This window comes from Cavia porcellus, unplaced genomic scaffold (genome assembly GCF_034190915.1).
Source record: "Cavia porcellus strain 051 isolate PalLab524CR breed Dunkin Hartley unplaced genomic scaffold, mCavPor4.1 scaffold_1, whole genome shotgun sequence".
Lineage (NCBI taxonomy): Eukaryota > Metazoa > Chordata > Mammalia > Rodentia > Caviidae > Cavia > Cavia porcellus.
Genome location: NW_026947484.1, coordinates 74,588,436 through 74,610,093, shown reverse-complemented (window position 1 = coordinate 74,610,093; position 21,658 = coordinate 74,588,436). Strand labels below are relative to the sequence as shown.

General features: G+C 38.3%; 1 protein-coding gene across 2 annotated transcripts in view; it reads left to right on the top strand.

The window, feature by feature from the left end:
• Cfap95 (cilia and flagella associated protein 95) overlaps positions 1–7,526 on the top strand; it is a 90,045-nt gene extending 82,519 nt beyond the window's left edge. For both annotated transcript variants that reach the window (XM_003472278.4, XM_023566056.2), the window contains one exon: positions 6,958–7,526. In XM_003472278.4, coding sequence (XP_003472326.1) covers positions 6,958–7,146 — 189 coding nt within the window. In that variant the 3' untranslated portion in view covers positions 7,147–7,526. The remainder of the gene's footprint in view (positions 1–6,957) is intronic.
• Positions 7,527–21,658: the final 14,132 nt, after the last annotated feature.

Genomic DNA, 21,658 nt, shown 5'->3' with positions numbered 1-21,658 from the left:
GCATCAAGCTGTTCCTTGCAGCTCAGTTGCTATCATCTCACCTGAGTCCTCTGAGTAAGCCAGTTGCTCATGGGGTAGGGGATATGGTCTTCTGCTTTCCCAGCCTGCACATCAGCTGGCTCACAGAAAGGCATGGTTCATCTTCTTGCTGAGTCTCTTCCCGATCCCCATGGTGGACCCTGGCTCATGGGAAGGTGTGCTTCTCCAGTGGTTCCTATTTCTGCAGGGCTTCACTTTCTTTCTCACCTCATTCATTGGAATGTTTTATTGAATTATCTCAACCCTTTCCTGAAAGTGCACACTGGAAGACTGGAGATTGATGCACAGTGTTGTGTTTTTTCTGGTCTTGTTCTCCATCAGCTTCTCTGGCAGTTAGTGCTCCTGTCACTGTACTCTTCAATCTCCCTACCTCTTCAGGACCTGTGACTTTGCAACACTATCTTTCTACCTCTCCTCTATCCTTATGGCTTCTCTGCATATGCCACCATGGCTGTTCCCAAATTTGGTCCCCAGAACCCTGCTCCTCCCATTTTACACAGCCTGAGACAATTCATCTACTCCAGTGAGTACACCAACCGTTATTTTGGGAACAGAGCTCTTTATTGTTGTGTGATTCTAAACTTAGCTGGAAAGTTTGGAGAACACTACAAGGAGATGCCAGATAATCTTTCAACAGTCTCCAGTTATTTACTGTATGAGAGTGGGCTGATTGAACCATGCCCTGTCACCCTAAATAGATAAATGTGTAATCCTTAGGCTATGCAGTTATGGCACAATTTTCAACCTCAGAAAAAACTGATAAGAGTACAATTATGTAATCCACAGTTCATTGCAAATGTCATCCCTGGTCCTGGGAATGTTCTTTATAGCTATTTTCTCCCTGCCAGTGATCACTGCTGTGCATGGGGCACTGACTTCTCTCCAGGCCATCTGTCCCATAGCATCACTGTCCAAGTTAACATTTTGTACTGATGCCATATCAGCTTTAAAAATCTAAAATGTGACTCATCGTTTCCCCCTTAGAAGACGTCCACCCCACCCCTACATCTTTCTTATCCTTTTTAGTGGTGTTATAACTCTCCCAGCTATCCAGATTTGAATCTGTGAATCATCTTTGCTTATTTGTTCTCAGTGAGCCATGTAAGAGTCTGTGTTCTTTCTACAAAATTTCTCTTCCACCTCGATGCTGCATAAGTCTTTGTGCCCAATGTCCATCTAGTCCACACGTCAGACATGTTCTTCCAGTCACTCTCAATAGATGGAATAGAGCTTGCAGGGCTCAGAAAAAGCTTGCAAATGCTTGTCCTTTTTTAAGCAAATTTAGCCAGAAATTAGGATCTGAGTAGCATTAAATAGTAGGTCATCCAACAGTGCGTGGCAATTCACAGTGTTTTATACACAATTTCTAAACACTTTTTTCACTGCCATTAGAGAAATGTTAAGCAAAGATTTAACTATTGTGTTAAGACAGTGAATACTTAACAACTTGGTTCACTTTAAGTATGCAAAGAAAGTGCATTCAGCTGATAAGTGAGTGACCTTCCTCCAAAGCCTACCACCTGTGAGAAAACACTAACTCTTCTAGTCAAAGCTTCCTTTGATTGCATAATTTTAATAGTTCTTATAAGTGTTTAATGTCTCTTGAAAATATTCTTGCTTTCTTGGCGATCACTTTCCATTCCCTGTATGCTACAAAAAGCTTAGATCAAAAGCCTCATCACAAGGTTGACCCCGGGATTATCTGGAAACTTGGCTTTTAGGCTAAGAATACCCTGGTAAGAATGCATCACTGGGCCCACATTTTTTTGTGGAAATTGATATGGGATATCCCAAATACCTGTTTTCCTTCTGGGAGTCTGAAATTTTGGTTCATGCTGGGCAGAGGATGCCTCTGTGAGCAGTTCCAATAAAAACCGTGGACACTGAGTCTCTAATGAGCTTCTTTTGTAAAGCATAAGTCACTGCTCTTCGCAAGGGGAGATGTATAGTCCCGTGTGACTTCCCTGGGACAGAAAGTTTGTGGTTTTGCACCTGGTTTCCTCTGGACTTCAGGCCATTTCTTTTGCCAATATTGCTTTGTATCCTTTTGATATAATATACAATTGTGTATTTACAACCTAGAAAATAATCAGACCTAGGGGTGATCTTGGGGGCTCTAACATATTCTACTTTTTTCTCTGAAAATAGAAAGAAAGAAAGAAAGAAAGAAAGAAAGAAAGAAAGAAGAGTATTTTTCAAAAATGATTGCAATTAGTGTTCCTATTCCACCTTGCTTACAATGTGATTCTGAAATTCTTCCCACTGAGAAGCAGAACCTTAGAACCTGGGTGATCTGTATCTGTGGTTTTGTATCTTATGGTCCTTTGAAATTATTTTCCGATGTACAGGTGAAGCCATGTGACCTTTGAGATTAGCGGAGACAAAACATAATGTACTTTAGTCTTTGCTTATTTTGTGGGTACTCATCTTTAGAACTGAGTTACCGTGTTGAGAGGAAGCCCAAAGGGACGCACAGAGAAGAGCTGTGTACTTGTTTCACCCAACAGCCCCGCTGAGATGCAGACAGACAGCCACATAACTTCTGGTTGGAATGAGAAATGCTTTCAGCCTCTAGCCCTTTAGACAACCCCCAGCTTTCAAGTCTTCCTAGTAAGACCCTGGACATTGTGGAGCACAGACGAGCTGTCTTTACTGTGCCCTGCCCAAAATCCTGACTCAAAGAATCTGCAGACACAGTGAGATGGTGATTATTTTACACTATCTGTAGGTGGTTTGTTACACAGTAGTAGTAATGACCTCTCTTTCCTGTGATGACATCTAATATAAATAGATTGTGGCTTGGCATCTCTGTGCTAGAGGAGGAAGAGTAGAGTTTTACATACGGTGTTCTCAGCCTGTTCTAGTATGGAGGGTGACACTGTGGTCTTCCTGGTGTTCTTCTCCTTCCTGTCATTAATGACTAACATATGTGAATGCGGTAATTGGCAATCTTTTTCCCTTTCTCCCTGGACTTGGTTGGAGGCCTCAGGCATGTTTGGGATGGCTCAGGTTCTTTTCCACTCCCCTACTCTAGACGCTATGACTCCGTCAGCCCCAGTTCCAGTGTTTAGCTCTGGAGTCCCTAGCAGTGCCCCTTTCTACAGACTTGCAGAACTTCTGGGTACTGAACACGGCTCGTTACCAGTGAATCTTAGAGGCTCCTTTTGCCTGACTATTCCTGGCAAGTGAATGGGAAGTTTGAGAGGTGGTGAATTTCAAGAGTCCTTAACAGGAACGAGGATAGGAAACTCCCTAAATCTTTCTCATTTACCTAATATACCTCTCTCTGTCCAGGATGAAGAGACTTTGCATCAGTAAAGAAGTAGTGGACAAACTGGAAAATATTTTGGCCTGTTTTCCTTTCTTCAATTTCCCATGTAGACTCTTCCCAATCTTCTGTCTGTAATTCTTCCCTAAGCCTTCAGAGCCAAGGAATTTTCTCTATACATTTATAAAATTCCATGATCTGACATTTGATCACTGATATTCTAAAGTCTTCAAGCTTGTCAGTTAAATTGTAAGGCTATTGTCTTGCTAAAAAAAAATCCTATTTTGCATGTTAGAAGCTACCATTATTGTGCTCTTTCATTGACATTTTCCCTGAAACAAATGTTAGTATTCCTCTTGGGCAAGTGAGTTGTTTCATACACTGAAAAAACGAAAACATATTAATTTTCAAAATTCCCTTCCTTTCTTGGTGAGCCATCAAATTACTTGCTTGTCCTGAACTCCCAGTATCCCAGCTTTGCTTTGAGGCTGAGCTGTGGTTAATATTATGTGTGGTCCTTTAACATTATTCTTGATGTACTTTTTAAATATTCTGTTTCATGCTTTTTGTATTCAGTTCTGAAAAGCATGCCTGCTCTGCTTTCTTCTGATAAATTATATTCTCCAGAGTCCAACTGGTTTGTTCTACTTTATTTATTTATTTATTTACCTATTCCACATTTGCTTCCTTCTGATTTCTAGTCATCTGCTTCATCACAAATTTATTGTTTGCCTGTACTCTTACTTTCTATATATCCCCAGCTGCCTTGGTTTTCACTTATTTCCTTGCTCGGATTTGCAGCTCCTCAGTATTTTCATATTGCATCTTATGCTGGTGTGTGTTAGTTTATTTAGAAAGATGCACCAAACCCAGCTCCAATTGAATCAGACAATAAAAGCAATTTATTGGCTCACATTCTTCCAAATGTCCAATGTCTGCAAAGAATTAATATGGCATTACATCATTTTTCTTACTGATTCTCTGTAGCCTTTTAAGCTATTGATTTCTTGCTATAGCAGTTGTAAGAGGGCTGCCAAAACAACCTGGGCTGGCTGCTCCCTCATTTATAGCTAATTGTGGGAAAAATTCTTTTATATAAACTATTGAATAAAATCTTGGGCTCTAATCTGTTTAAACAAAGTCAAATCCCATGGCTAATCCGGACCCCTTCACTGTTTCAGAGACTATGCCAATGGTCTCGTAGGCTGACTAGATTCTGCCCCTAGGCCTGGTACTGGGGTTGATCCTGCAACTATATGCTGGGAAACGGGAAGGGGGAAAGTGGATTCAAGGGGAGGCCAGCTCTGAACACTTTTCACCAGCTGATTGACCTCACGTTTTCCTAACTCAGTGTTCATAGATTTCACTCTGAGTCAGCTAACGAGGGAATATTTATGCCACAGAAACCGGCAATTGTTACATACTAGCTTTGGGGGGGGGGGTACTGGGGATCAAACTCATGACCTAGCACTTGCCAGGCAGGCACTTATGCCGCTGAGCTAAATCCCTGGCCCCCATACGACCTTTTTTGTTTGTTTTGGTTCTAGAACTGGTTTACTGATACATCTCCAATAATGGGAAGCACTCAATGTAATGTGTGTCAACAGGCAGCGGTCTCCTAACTAGTTTTCCTAACTGTAGAATTGCCTCCTCAAGATATTTTAAAATAACAAAACTTATTGTGACATAAGTCATTCTATCATAAAATCCACCCCTTTTAAAGTGTACTACTAATTGGTTTTTAAACATATTCTAGGGTTTTACAAACATCATCTTAATTAATTTCGCTGCACCAAAATTATAAACTCCCTGCCCATTAACAATCCTATTCCTCCTCCAAGTTTCTATTTCCTGGCGAGTACTGTTTTGCTTTTTTGTCTCTGTGGATTCATTTGCTCTAGGTTTTCCATATGCAAATCATGTGATCTTTTGGTTTTAATTTCTTTCACCTAGAAAACTGTTTCCAAGATTCATCTACATGACAGCACATTATTGCTATTTTATTTCTCCTGGGGTCAAATAATTATTCATTGTAGGTATAGACCACAGTTTTTCATTCCTCTGTCAGGTGATGATGTGAATTACTGAGCCTGATTCTAATTATAGTTTTTGATCCAGTCCTTTCTACCTCTAGTGTTCAGTACTTCTGAAACCAGAACTGTTTTCCTAAAACACTGCATCTTGTCACTCAGGTCATAAAATTGTATCTTCCCCTCTCCCAAGGAGATGCCAATGGGACACGACTGAACTTACATTAGAAACTGTTTAGTTTGACCCCTAGTAGGAACAGGAATGGGAAGATGATGCCTTTCTCTGAGGAGACAGTTGGGTCAGCATACTGAAGTCTCATTTTTATTTTTGGCAGAGCTGAGGATTAAATCTGAGGGTCTTGGACCTGCTAAGCAAGCGCTAGAGTACTAAACTACAATCCCAGCCTTAAATTTCATTGAAAGTACCTCTGTCTGACTGACCAATCAACCAGCCAATCACCCAACCAACCAAAGAGACCAAAGAAATACCCAAAAGAAAAGTACAAACTATATAAAGTAGTGGCATGAATATTATTTAGCCTTGTGATTTATATTGTTCACATTTCTTTTTAGGTCTTAATTATGATAATTTTCTGGCAGAAAAATGACTCTCATGGCCAAGCAACTCTTAATTTGTCACTCTCCTTTATTCACCTACTACTGGTTTTCCTTAAATTTTCTCCTTCTGAGATTTTAAGTGAATGTTTTTCTGTATGTGAAAAATGGGAATAAAATTTAGTATCTCAGAATCCAGTTATGGATTAAAGCACATAAGCCCTAAAATACTGTAACCAACACATAATAGTCACTCAATAGGTAAATGAGCACCATTGTGGTTGAACATGTGATTAAAATTTTCAAAAAAACTAAGATTATAACTACTTTGGTGTCCTTATTTTATAGCTTTGGTAATTTAATTTCAATATTGTCATAGTGCTTTAAAAGTAGAACAAATTTAAGCAGAAATTAGACATTCAGTTAGAAGCCTTTATTTTGCATGCCTGCCATCACCTCTAGTATAATCTGAAAGTATCAACAATTTCTTTGGGAAATGATCAGGAATAATGTCTTTTTTTATTATAATGAAGCTTTCATGAAATGGCTTAAATATAAACATCTTAAACTATACTGGGTTTGGTTGAGGTAAATGTCTCATAAGAATGAATAATAGAGCTTGACATTTTCCATTGTAGGAAATATGACTTGATACCAATTATTAAAGATGTAACCCAATATAGTGGGATAATTCTAATTTATACTAACAACCAAAAAAGGATGTTGAATGGTACTTAAATGGTAATTGTGTTTTGGTCTTATTTAGATGATCATAAAATTTAAATTGCTTTTTATGCTGTGTACTTTGCATTTAGAAAAAAACTTACATGTATACAATTTATCTTTTTAGCTTCATAAATAAAACAGCCCTGAGCTGGAGTCTTCTTCCAGGGGTTGGAGTACTTATAAATGCAATAGTCACTTTTTTCATTGAGGTATTTTCTGAAAGACTAAATTAATTCCAAAAAGTTGCCTTGGATGGAAATATTATGAACATAGTTTGGAAAATGCATCCTTTTACATAGTTTAGTCACCAGATTTTATTTCTCCTCTTTCTCCCTATAGGATCATGCCTGTCAAGATGATTACTCAATAGTCCACAGAAAGTGCCGTTCTCAGTTCACAGATCTAGATGGTTCCAGAAGATTTGGCATAAACACTTGGCATGATGAGAGTGGCATTTATGCTAATTCAGATGTGAAACAAAAACTCTACTCATTGACCAGTGGTCCAATTGTCCCCCACTTAAAGTAAAATAAGAGTCAGATTCTCTAATGCAAGAATAATGGATGCTAATATTTCCTGTACTAATAAATGCACTGAACGTAGATTCCTTTAAACACAGAATGTTGTGCTAGGACAGTATTTATATTTTGATTTTCATAAACTACTCTGGTGTTTTCTAAAATTGTTACTTAGCAGTCAACCCCACGATTGCTTGGCATATGGCCAATTTTAAAAAGTGAGGCAATTTAAGTTCTATATAAAGAAAAATTTTCCTTTAAAAAATATCTGACACATAGTGATTGTACTTATTTATGTTATACCATATGATGTTTCAATATGAGAGAAAAGGTAGGGGAGAGAGAGAGAGAGAGAGAAAATGAATAGAGAGGGAAAGGGAGAAGTCATGAGGGGAGAGGAAGAGATATTTTGAGATATCTGTTTGTTATGGTTTATGCCTGTGGCCCCCAAGCCTCATGCAATTACAGACTCAATCAAATCTAGCATTTGTGATTGGTTTGTTATCTAGCACTTGGATTGGTGGTGTGAGTGCTACACTTGCTTAGGGGTGGGGCCAAGATATGATGTGACAGTGGGAAGAAGGCTGTTTCTCTTGCCAGTTTGTGTTTGCTATTTGCGGCCTGCCATGAATGGTGCCCCACCATGCCACCCTGCCACTGGGAGCCAACTGAGTATGGACTGAAGCCTCCAAGAACTATAAGAAATAAACGTTTCCTTCTCCACTTTTGGGCATCAGATATCTTGTCTGAGTGAGGAATAAAAAGTAACATACTATTTATAGATTTTTAGTTTTCTTGGCATATTGTTGCATTGTATTTATTCAGGGTGATGTTTTATAATATTCCAGATAAATTCCTTTGAGTATATGGCATAGCAGAGATGCAAACAATGACATTTTGGCAGAACTTTATGGATTTGGTGGGAAATCCAGTCATCCAATGTTAGTGTCCAAACAGTTTTAGATTTACTGGAGGCAAAGAAACCAGGCAATACTCAGGAAACCAAACTTTTTTATGCCAGCCAGTTAGGAGGAGATGCATACTCTAAAAGTCTGAACCCTGAGGCTTTGTTGGGGCTGTTTTATATAAAAGTTTTAAGCAGGAATGCATAGGCTGAGTTACAGAGGTTGGAGAGGGCATGGATAAGCATAGGGTGTTCCAGTCAGGCTGCATAAGCAAGCAAGATTCTAGAACCTGGCTATGCAGGATGGCAGAAGTTGGTTGTATAAGTAAGGTAACAGAAGTGGAATGAGACAGTCATTTTGTAAAAGCTATCCATTTTGGTCTTAAGTTTTGTTTTCTTTATAATTTGACTTGAAAGATAGCTTGATACTTTTCTTCACTTATCTTCCATTTTTCTGATCAGCAAACAGCTGCCCACAGAAGTTTAAGCAGGTTGTTATATTAGTCATCTGGGGCTCCCATAACAACATGCCGTAGACTTGAGTAACTTAAAAAAACAAAACTACGTTTTCTCAGTTTTGAAGGTTAAAAATTCCCAGATCAAATTTCTGGCAGATTTATAATAGTAAATGATTATGATTATATTTAGTCTACTGTGCTATAGAAGTAGCATTAGAACTTATTCCTCTTTTCTAGCATATTTTAAATTCTGGCATGTGCTCTATCTTTGGTGATTGGCTGTGTCATCTTATTGTGAGAGGATAGAGTGGGAAGAGCTCTGTCTCTGTCTCTTTTTACAAGTTGCCGAAGGCAACAGTTACCTCCTGGAGGAGCTAGAATTAAATTTCCTAGAGAAGGGGCTGCAGTGCAGAATTTATAGATGTAGAGTCAGTTAATAGCACCTAGAGCTGTAAGAGAGGAAAGATCATCCTTGACAGTATTAGGATTGTTAGATGAATCTGAAAATCAAAATGGCAAAGGACGGTATTGATGGGAGAAAAGTATATCAATTTATTTAATGAGTTTTTTCTGACATGGAGTCTTCATAAGGAAATAAAGACCCAAAGGAAAAGTTAATCCTGTGTCATTTTAGCACTGAGTTTGATGAAGTGGATAGTTGTAGAGAAATAGGGGTGGATGTCAAGGTATGGGACAGACTAGGAGGAAACAAATAAGCCTATTTGCTCAGCTTCTTTACCATCAGAGACATGAAGGAGGCTCATTTCCTCTGGGTACAGGTTAGACAGTTCACACAGGAGGGTCTTATGCCCTTTGTTAGGGGAAAATCAGACAATTCTTGATGATCTGATTCAAAAAACAAGGACAGAGAGTCCTTCTTGATACTGCAATTTTTCTCTAATTGCTTAAAACAGCTGGTATCACAAGATGCTATATTTTGGGTCAACTTATTCTGAGCACTACCAGAATCAACATGTGCTAGTATTATAGCATCATGACTCAATCAATAAGTTTATATATGTGTGTGTATATGATTGTTACTACTTTTCTTTGGCATTTAAACCTCCAGTTGCTAAAATGGTCTGCTAGAATTAGAACCAAGATCCCATGAAAATAAGTACTCTTCATATATGTTGCGACATATATGATTCAATTCTTAGTGATAAAGGAGATACTGTTCATGTAGCCTGTGACTTTCTGGTGTCTTGCCTTGTGGCCAATTTGTTAAAAGGCCACATAACTCTTGGCCCCCAACCCCAATTCCCCCAACAGGAAGCCAGCTTTATACTTCTCATGTAGTTAGACCTCATCTTGTCTGATGCCATTTTCATATGAAAGGCTTTTTTGTCCATGGTACTTATCAACCATTGTTTTTATTAAGCAAAATTAAAGTGTTAAAAACTTGAGAATTCTGTGGATTTTACAAAGAGGCTCAACACAGAATTGTAACCAATTTTTTAATTACAGTATTTTGAAAAATATTCTGCCCCTCTGAAATGTTCCCACGTTCTCCCCTCAAGTCCATAACTAAACTCCCTTAACTTTGTATTTTGCTTATTTCTATTTCACACGATTTTTTAGAGTGCAGGGACTTGTCTACTCAGCTTCAGGCTGACCACTGGGCCAAACACATAGTTGGCATTCAGAAATACTGAAGGAATTAGTACAGTGATGTCTGTCATAATCATACACTGACATGAATGAATTCTTGGATAACTAACAAAAAAATTGAAGTTCATGTGAACAGAATGGCCTTGGTTAAAAAAATTAAGATACTAGCATACTTGTTTAACCAAAAACTTCAGTGGTAATATTGTGAAAAGACTGAAGTTGGCAGAATGGGCCTGAGAAAATTTTTCATCCTGTGCAGTAAGCCTGAGTTTATGAGTATTCATCAATCTAACTGTAATAAAACCTTCTATAATGTAAGATAATGAATTGTATGTCTGGGAATAAATATTTGAACTGGTTATGATAGTTAACTGATTGTATTAACTTGAGTAAGAAATTGGGCCAGCATAGTTCTGGATGTGGCTGAGGTGACTGACTGAAGACAGAATTTGGTACCAGGAGTGGGGTCATTGCTTGTGACTCTACCTGGCCATGTGATTCTGGAGCCTTTGGAACTGTCTTGCAGGAAGAGTCTGGAAAGGTTCTGAGGTTCCAGTTGAAGAAACAGTCCTAGAATGCTGTAAGTTGTACTTGATAGGGGATTCTAGTCAGAGTTCAGAAGAACAGTGTTGTATTCAGGAGTGGTGCAGAGAACAATTAGAATCAGGACACAGAATGTATAATAACATTTATGATGGACATCCAGATTTTAACACAAGAAAGTACAGGAAATATGTCCACAACACTAAAGACCCAGAATATTCAGCCAAGGGCCTGGATCCCACAGCAGTGCCTCACATGAGTCCAGATGAAAAGCAAGAGCCCATGACAATGCCTCCCATGAGTCTAACTGGAGGTCTAGAGCCCACAAGGATTCATGCCAGTCTGTGTTATGGATCTGTGCTTGGAAGGCCCAAAGGTCAGTGGTGGAAGCTAGAAATTCTATGCAAGTAGGGTGAAGGAGCTGTGCTGATAGATTGAGGGTTCTACACTGGAGCCAAGAAGTCATGCTCAAAATAAGAACCAGGGCTGTCCTGAAAAGTAACACAGCCTCCTCAGTGGCACGGATGTCCTGAGCTCCTCCAATGATAAGCACAATCAAGTACATGCCAGGAAGCCAGTGTGATAAGTTTCTCCTGGAGATTAACAGCATACGTCTTCCCCTCCAGACCCAGGAAGCAATGCTCGATGTAAGGACCAGAGCTCCCCCAAAGTGAACCACACCACTCTCACCAAGCTCCTCTGATGACAATGGTCAAACTCACACTGGGTTAAGCTAGTCATGATGAGCTCCTCCAAGGAGAACCAATGCTGAAACAGCAACACTTGGAGAAACACACAATGCCTTGCTTGTCCTTCTCCACATCTCTCTTTATGCTGGCAACTTTCCTCAGGTGGGACATCTATGCTCAGCACCATGCTGATTTAATTCTGCTGGCATTAAGTTGACCACCAGTGTTTAATCCATAGCAAACAGGATGCTGATACAAATGCTTCCTGCAAAGACTAGGTTCAGCAGGTTTCATTTAGGAGCCAAGACTCCATTGGTATTTGGACTCCAGATCATGTATGTTATGACTTGGCAGAAAATTTGTCTGCATTTTACTCTTGTCCAGAGCCTTTGCTAAAGACTGAGATTAATCTGACAGAAGAAATTTTAAAGCAGTCTTTGTCTTTGTAGGGGGCTTTTAGATCTGTGCTGAGAATCAAGAAAGAAGAGCCCATAAAGATGACTTAAAATATTTTGAGTTTGGCTAGAAATCAAGCTTCAGTAAAGTTACAGACTGCAAAGATGGAGCAGAGGAAAACTTTGCTGTGAAGGAATAACAGGACAATAGAAAAGATAGCCTGAGGGCATTACAAGAACCAATAGGACTCTGCCCTTTGAAGCCTCAAAATTGCAAAGGTGAAAGATTTTGCTTTGAGAAGAGAGTCCTAGATCACCATGTTCTATTATGGTAGTGACCTAGAGAATTTTTTCCTTGGGATTGGGTTCATAGTACTCAGCAACCCAGGCACTTGACTCCTCTCCAGCTGGTGGCAGACTTGGGTGGCAGATGTGGCGCTGGTTTTAGATGCATGCAGAACACAGGAATTGTGGGGTCGGGTGTGAGCTCTAATGTCCTTTGCTTCTGCCTTCAAGTTGGCTGTATGAAAATTGAAACTGTTCCAAATCTCATATCCAGGCATGAAACTCTCCAGGGAATAGTATTTGATTATCTCTTCTTGACTTAGTGTGTTGATATCTGGGAACTGTTTGTCAGAAGCCTCCTCCATGTATTCAATTCCTCTAGCTTCCTATTCAAGGAGAATCTCATGGGCAGATCAGAATCTCCTCCTCTGCTGCAAATGGAATTAGCTTTCTGTGGATACTGTTGGGTGGTGCTTTACCTGAAGAAAATCAGGATCGTGTTTGGAAGGAAGAAATTAGCAGATTTTGGAAAAGTAACCGATAAGGGAGTCACTTAGATGGTGGCTGTCCCTTTGCATCATGCAAACAGATGCTGTCTTGGTTCTGCCAAACAGCACAAAGAAAAGAGAGAGAGAAAAACAGAGAGAGAGAGAGAGAGAGAGAGAGAGACAGAGACAGAGACAGAGACAGAGAGAGAGAGAGAGAGAGAGAGAGAGGAAGGAGAAAGAAAGAAAGAAAGAAAGAAAGAAAGAAAGAAAGAAAGAAAGAAAGACCTCAAACTACACAAGGTATATTGGTTTTAAGTTCTGGGGCAGTGAGGTGAGTATATTAAACAACCTATGACAGTTAATTTGAAACCTATTAAATGTTTGCCATGACATCTGATCCTCATTACCTTTTTCTTGTATCTTTCTAGTCACCCAAACCTTCACACTCCAACACCAGCTATCTTCCCTTTTCTATTTTAGAAAGAAACTCACATGCTGTTTGCTCTGTCATGCAAAATGTTTACTTAAGGGTGTACAAGCCCTTCTTCTGCTCTCAGTGGACTTATTCATTCACTGACCAGTTGTTGAGACAAGAAATTTTCTTTATATTACATAAAGTCTATAACACTTTATTTTCTCTGGGAAAGCAATTTTTGGAGACTTGGCATTTTGAATAATATTAGTAAAAATTTGCCTGTGACTGATCTCACAAGTGATTTTAAAGACCCAGAGGGCTGAGCCTGTGTGGTAGTGGTAGAGACCTTCTAATCAACAGCAGCAAGAAACGTAGCCCTGAGTCGGAACTTCCCATGGACTGCTCATCTCTAGCAGTCAGGAAAAGAAACTTCTTATGTTCAATTTTTTTCTTTCAAATCCACTTTATTCAAACATAGGGAAAAAAAGAAGAAAAAGACTATATCAAAATTTCAAAGCACATCACTTGCGGCAACAATGGCATGTACGTTGCACATTGTCATTGTCAATTTGTGTTCAAATTGAAGTAATCTTCCAGTCAAAATTAATCTCTCTGTCTCCTGTTGCTCTCAACATCACCACTGTCCTTCCATCCACCATTCTAAATTTTTTCCCTTGCGCTAATCTAATTAATCTACATTAATCTAAAATACCATGAAATTTGGTCTGGAGGTGTTAATAGGTATTTCTGGAAGAAAAGTGTCCTGTGACCTAATGGTTGTCAAGTACCTTTCTGGAGCATCACCACACACATTCAAATACTAAAGACCCAGGAAATTCCGTAGAACAATAAACAGTTAAACCCTATTTCAGGTTTATTAATCCAGGTTTACTTCATTCCATGTCATTTTCATAGCAAATTCGTATTAATATATTCTAGGATATTCATCTTAATGGACAGTAGTAGAAAAACATTCAGCTAAGCAATTTATACATAAGGGATCAGGGCAAAAATTTATTAAGCGCATGTGTAGGTCAAATATAAATTCTTTAAGTCTCAGTTCTATTACTAAGACAAATCCTAAGTGCCTCTTTTAGTAATCAGATTTAGAGAGAAAGCTCACTTCACAATGTTGGAATAAAGTATACGATGGCCTTAACTATTAAGGTGATTGGCATGACCTTGCTCTATACTTTCTCTCTTATTTTCCTACACAAAGAACAAAAGCTCCCTGTCTTTTAAATTTTCAAAGCGATTTGCATTACTTTTTGCTTGAAAGTTCTTATTAAGTATCTCTAGAACTCATGGTCCATGGTGTCCGCTCCACTATCATTTTAATGTAGACAGAAATGAGTGTTTATAGGTCATAATTATTTATATGGCAGACCAAGGGTTAACCAGATTCTTTTTATTTTATCATTTCATAAATTGAATTCATATAGGTGCCTCATAGGTGTCCCTTTCTTAACCTAAGCTCAAGAACTATGAGGAAAAAATGAATTTAATTAAAGTCTAATTAATGGGTAGAACTAGACTTAGAAAAACAAATAGGAATCCCCTGAAGCAAATTTTGGAAAATATAGGAGAAGAAAAATTCAAGCTGTCATTGGAAATCAGAGACATAAAGAATGAATTATTTTTCAATATTTTATTCTTCAGATGACTCCCTGCAAATTTAATGCAGGTGGTATATGACAAGATAGTTGGTAAGATACTTGTAATAAAAATCTTGATTAGGCTATTTCTAGAGGACCCAAGATTTGGTTACAATAAAGCTGTTAGTCACATGTAGATAGTAGCTTTTTATGAAATTAAAATATATCATGCAAAGAAATCTTTTTTAGAAAAAAACAAGAAAATAAAGAAATTGAAAAACATTTTTTTCTGTTTCAGCTACTTGAATAAAAAACATAGAGTAGCTGAATAGAACATGCCTTTTCAGCAGTTTAAAGTCCATGGAAGTGTACAAAAATTTTCTTTTATAAAGCAAGGAAAAATGGGTGGCATTTTTGGTTTTTATTGAATACAAATACAATGACTATGAAAGAAAAAACTCAAGGAAATAGGAAGTTGAAAGGTATAATAAGATGATAAAATAATCAGATGAAGTGAATGGGGAGGCACTTTTAATGCCTCTAATTTCAGAGACACCAGGCAGAGAAAATGATCTTGAGAGACTGCCAAGCAGATGGCATGCTAGAGAATGCTGGATTTCTCTGAAGACGGGCTTAACTCGAAGTCCTGGCTGGTGTGGGGGGAACTATTTTCTTGAGTAGGGCATAAGCAGATTGGCTCTCTCTCAAATGCTACTAGTGAAAAGGGGGGGGGGGTGTGATGATTCTTCATGAAAAACTATCAGTGGTGAAGTTCTTAAAATTTTCTAGACTGTTAGAACTAATTAATAAAAAATGCAAATCAGCTGCTCAGCTTAAAGTGAACCTATCTTAAAATTTAGGTTGTGGTTTAGATCTAAATCTCTCTCCAAAGTTTCCAGTAGTCAGAGGCAGTGCTTTTGGAAGGTGATAGCACCATGAGTACTTCTGTGGCTTAATCCCTTGTGGCATCATAATTTGATGGCATTATTGGCAGGAAATGGGAATTTAAGAACTGGGGGCAACTAGAAAGGAGTATCTTAGGAGGGCATGGCCTTGGGGACTATATCTGACCCCTGACCCCTTCCTCTAGGGCTGTTTTCCTCTCTGCTTCCTGGTTGTCATGAAGAGAGCAGCTTCCCTCTGCCACACTGCCCGCCATGATGTTTCTGTCTCACTACAGGTCTAAAAGTAATGGAGCCACCCAACCATGGACTTAGACCTCTGAAATAATGAGCCAAAATAATCTTTCCTTCTTTAAATTGCTTTTCTCGATATTTGGTCACAGCAGTGAAAAGCTGAGTAGCACATGGTAGTGGGGATCTTTAGAGGAATGTTTGACTAGAAGATGTAGTAGGGTATAGAGGAGCCTGGGTCATCTTGTAGTTTCTGATAGTAAACATGTACATATGCATAGAGTATGAAGGAGCTATCAAAGGACCGTAAGATTTGGCTGAAAGAGCTCCAACTGGTCATAGTTAGAACACATTTTCAGCAACAAAATAAATAAGAGTATTAACTTTTAACTCAAAGTAGAAAATATGAATCTGAGTCCACACTGATATAAATAAAGGATTAAATACATAAAAGGAAAAGAACAAATTTCCCCAGCTTTGTGATGTGCAACTTGGTTTCTTCCCCCTAAGACAATTTTCTTGAGTGCAATACCTTTTTTTAAAAATAGTGAAAATATGAAGTTAGCACAATGAGTGGTTCCAAAAAAATCTGACAAAAATAAAGCAAGTAGATAATTGCATTCCACATATACAAAAATTACTATATGATTTCATTTATTAAAAGCTCAAAATAAATAATAAAGACAAAACTGATCTAGACGGCTGGAGTTCAAATGGTGGTTATCTCCGGGAAAGGTGGCTGGGAAGACAGTAGGCTGCTTAACAGGGCATGATGCTCCTTTTGGTCTGAGTGACAGGCACCATACCACGTTCATTTTGTTAATAGGATGTGAGTTATGTTACCAGGATGAAGCTTACAATCTTGTCACTTTTTAATACATCCATTACATTTCAGTAAAAAATTATTTAAAAATAAATTGAACTGAAGAGGTTTGCCAATGTCCTTTTTTGAAATTTATTTCAGTATGGGCTATAAATGCCTTCTGAATAGTAAACCCTTCTCAAAGCTAAGGACCTTGTGGTCCTGCATTGTTAGAAATGTATGTTGTCTATGTATTCATTAATTCCATGATTATCTATTAAGAAGTTAGTTGTTGGCACTGGGGAAGGATTGGCCTGTCTCTAGATCACACCAGCAACAGACTTATAAACAGATAATTGTAAAACAGTAGGATAATTGGTATCATGAAATGTGTACAGTGAAATTCTGGACATACATGTTCTTTGGTCTTCTAGGGGAAATCAGAGGGTTTCTCAACAAGGACGGACATGTGAATTGATATATGAAGAAACTGACATGTGAAGTTTACATATTTGGCTAAAAGGAAGTGAGGGTGAGTAGAAGGGAATTTCAGACAGAGGTAATGGCTATAGAAAAGTCATAGGGCATGATACACTCTGGACAGTTTTTGTAGTTTGGTAGAATGGTAGGAAGTGGTGGGAGCTGAGGAAACAGAGGAAGGCATTAGCCAGATTATGAAAGGCAAGGCAAACCATGTGCAAAAATGCTTTGTTCAGGAGGTGATGCACTTTAAGTCATTGAATAGCATGGCAAGAAACATGGTGAGTGATAACTCAAGGGTAGTGGAGTGGAATGCTTGGAGGAGACATGAATGGAAGAAGAAGATAGTGAAGAGCTGCTATAAGGGCCCGGGAGAGAATGTTGACAGAGCAGACAGAGAGCCACAGACATGCTGCTTCGGATTTAGTGTTAGCAGGTCTTAGTGGTCAGCTGTATAGTATCTTAGCAACTTTTGTCTTTGCTGAGACAAGATGCCTGACCTCAAAGTTAAGGGAGGGAAGGTTTATTTAGCTCAGTCTGTAGAGCTTTAAGTCTATATCCACTGTTTCTGAGGCGCATGGAAGATGGGCAGAAGATGGCAAAGCAACTAGCAGGGGAGCAGACAAGACTCTTTCGAGTCCCTTACACTGTATGAAGACTACCCACCCTAGGGCAGGTACAGCACTCACACTCTAAATCCTAGCCAGAACTATGCCAAACCAATCAGTGGATTGACTTACTAGCCACACACCCCTAATCTCAGCATCGCACACTCCAGATTCAGCCACTTCTGAAAATTTTCATAATTGCATGAAGCTTTGGGTGGACATCTAAACACAAACCATAACAGATAGGGAGGAGACCAAGTAGGAATTCACAGTGATATGAATGGTATCATTATTGTGATATGATATGATGTTAGGGGACACTGAAGAAAATGAGATCTCTCAGGAATATGATGCCCATATGCTGGGACACCCAGATGGGGACATCCTGCAGGTAGTTGGATATATTGGGAATAGGGCCCAGAAGAATGATTTGGAGGTGTGGAAGTTTTCTGTGGTGGATAAGAAGTTGGCAGTTGAGACAAAGGGAGGCCTGAATTTATGCAAGATGGGTTAGTGAGATCATCATTATGATTGAGGCTGTGTAGACAAGAGTCAAAGAGTTGGAGTTACCAGAGAGTTACTCAACTTCTTCAGCAACCATGGGTCCAACACCGTAAGGAGGTCCTGGGGACATAGACTTTTGAGATTTAAGGCAATGAAAGGATGAGAAAACAAGAAGATAAAGAGCTAGTGATAAAAGCACATTATTGGAATCTATGATTGTCAGGCTGCGCCAGTTCTGAGTGTAAAGAGATTGCAAGTTCTACAAGAGTTTCACTTCTGTATCCCCAGTGGGTCGAACAGCATATAACACACGTTTGTGCTCAGTAAATAGTAATGAATGAATGCATGAGGAGAGTATTGCTGAAGGAGACTAAAACAAAAGTTAATGAATAGAAAAGTTCAAGAAAGTCTTCTGAAATCTTCTGAAACACTTGATTAAGTGGCTTTGATTTGGATTTAGGATTGCATATCTCATACCTTCTCTTGTGGAAAGCAAATTAATATATTCAAGAAGTATCTCTTGCCTGGAATACAATCATATTCAGAAAATATCTTCTACTAGTTCTCACTTTATAGAAAGTAAATTTCTATCATACATAAACATCTGTATCATGTTGTAGTCAACAACATTTTGAAGATTTCACCAGACTAACATTTAAAATTGTTTTATATGAAATATGTGATATCACCTATGATGTAGTTTGGCTTAATATTTAACTTGACTGTATTAAGCTGTTGGTTATATCTTTCAATTTAAAAACTATATGAAGGATATAAAAGTAAAATGACCCTGCACAGAAATAACCAGAAAATATAGAAGATGAGACATTCTATCGAATAGTTGCCCTGGTTTATTAACAAGTCAGATTTTTTTTGTCTTTTTGAGACACTATGCCTTCATGCTGGCCTTAAACTCACTCCGTAGCCCAGGATGGTATCAGACTCACAGCAACCCTCCTGTCTCAGCCTCCTGAGTGCTGGGATTACAGGTGTGTTCCACCACACCTGGCCCAGAATTTTATTCATTTTAAAGAAAATGAACCAACAAAAACAATGGTACAAATTTTCAAAACAAGATTGTAGGAGATTAATAATGCTTAGTACATTGCATATTGTTATCTTCAAAGTAGGAGCTCATATTATAATATATAGGCATGAAAAATTGATCAAACAATATAGGCACAAACCTTTCTTTTCAATGAATAGGAGTTAGCAGTCTAATGACCTTAACTATTTTGTATATATTTTCTTTTCCATTTCTTCTTTTCTCCTTTCTTCCATTCCAGTTTCTCTTTCCTTTTGAATAGTTTCTTCTCATTTCACCATCTCTATTGTAAATTTTGGATCTTATTCACTTTTTCAGCTTCTTACACTAGGGAAACAACATGATGTTTACATGTGTGAGTCTAATTTATTGACTTATCATTATGGTCTCAAGTTGCATCCATTTCCCTATGAATGTCTGAGGTTCGTCCTTCTTTATATCTGAGTAGTACTCCTTTGTATAAAAATTCCACATCTTTTTTATCCACTCTTTGGTTAATGGCCATTTGGGTTGTTTCCAAGATTAAGCCATTAAAAATTGTGCTGCTATAAACATGGATGCACATATATTGCTGTGACACTATGTTTTTTATTTTCCAGGAAAATATCCAGAAGGGGAATAGCTGGGTCAAATGGAACCTCTAAGCCTAGTTTTTTGAGGAATCTCCACACTGATTTCCACAGTGGTTGTACCAGTGTACACTCCTACAATGTGGAGAAGGGTTCCCTACAGCCCCTCCTGCATTTGTTATTGATTGATTTTTTGATGCTAGCCATTCTTACTGGGATGAGATGAAATCTCAAGTGTTGTTTTAATTTGTGTCTCTCAAGTGACAATGCTGTTTGAACATTTTTTCATATATTTATTTGTTACTTGCATTTCTTCCTCTGAGAAATGTGTGTTTATCCCCTTTGCCCATTGTTACTTTGGATCTTTGAATTTGGAGGGGTCTGATTTTTTTTTCAGTTCTTTTTATGTTCTAGATATAAGTCCTTTGTGTGAGTGACAGTTGGTTAAAATTTTTTTCCCTCTCTGGATTGTCTTTTCACTCTGTTGGTGATTTCTTTTGATGTGCAAAAAGCTTTTTAAGAAGAGATTCCAGTTGTTGAAGTACTCCCTGTACAATTTGGTATTTGTTCATAAACTCTCTGCCTATACCTATATCTTCAAGATTTCTACCTACTTTCTCTCCCAGTAGATTCAGGGTTTCTGTTTTAATATTTAGATCTTTGATTCATTTTGACTTTAGTGTCATGCATGGTGATAGACGTGAGTCTAGTTTAAGTTTCTGGCATGTAGAGAGCCAGTTTTTCCAGCATCACTTATTAAAGAGGCTGTCTTTCTTCCAGTGAGCATGTTTGTCCTTTTGTCAAAGACAGGGTAGCTGAATGTGTTTGTAGTTGTGTCTGCATCTTCTGCTCTCTGTTCCACTGATCCTCAGGTCTGTCTTTGCTTTTTTTTTTTTTTTTTTTTTTTTTTGAAGTAGGTGGTTCTGCAAGATTAAAAAAGAAAAGCTGGACTAGATTATTATTTGAATCAAGATATTGTAAAAGCATTGTGACAACTGCAGGTATCAGACTGTGGACTGGGTTTAAGGAAAACGAAAATTTGCTGGTATGGAAAGATATGAATCATTTCATGAATAAATCAGGACATCTACAATGTAATTTTGGTAAATCACACCTATGCTTGTAATACAAGATCTGAAAAGACACACAATGAACTTTTAAGAGTGGTAAGATCTTATGATATTTTTATTTTCTTATTCTTACATTATATTTTCTTACTTTTATAATGCATTTATCTTTCTCTGGAATATAAAAGGGTTACTTTTTTGTTTCAAAGATTAAAATGAAGATAAACTTAAGATAAAATTAAGAAAGAATAACTTTATTCTATTCTGTTCTCTGTTCTAAACACCACACAAGAATGACATAACTTTCTCTGTCAGTTTTCCAGATCTGTTACAGAAAGCATTACAAACCGAGTAGGTTAAACCAGAGGAAGGTGCTGTCTTGGCAGTTCTGGAGGTGAGGCACCCTAGGTAGGGTATCCATGTGCTCTCTCTGAGGGATGTGAGGGAGAGTTCCCAATGTATGCCTCTCTCCTAGATTCTGGTGGTTTGCTGGTCTCCTCTTTATCTCTGCCTTTATTGTTATGCAATGTTCTTCCTCTGTGCACATCTGTGTCCAAATTCATGTCCAATTCACAAGGATATTCATGACATTGGAATAGGGGCTTACCTTTGGTGTAACTTAGGCCTTTGTTTCTTTTCTTTCATTGCTGAGACAAAATACCTGACACCCAAAGTTAAAGAAAGAAAGCTCACAATTTGCACAGGTTTCAGTCCATAATCAGCAGGCTCTAAGACCTGGTGGCACAAGGCAGAGGGGCAACTTTTCAGGCTAGTGGAAGACAACAAAAGCAACAAGGGAAGGAGACAAGATTCTTTCCATCTCTTACTCTATGCAGATTGCCTGCCCTAGGGCAGGCGTAACACTCACACTCTTAATCCTAGTCAGAGCCATGCCAAACCAGTCAGTGGATTGATTCTGTAATCATACTCC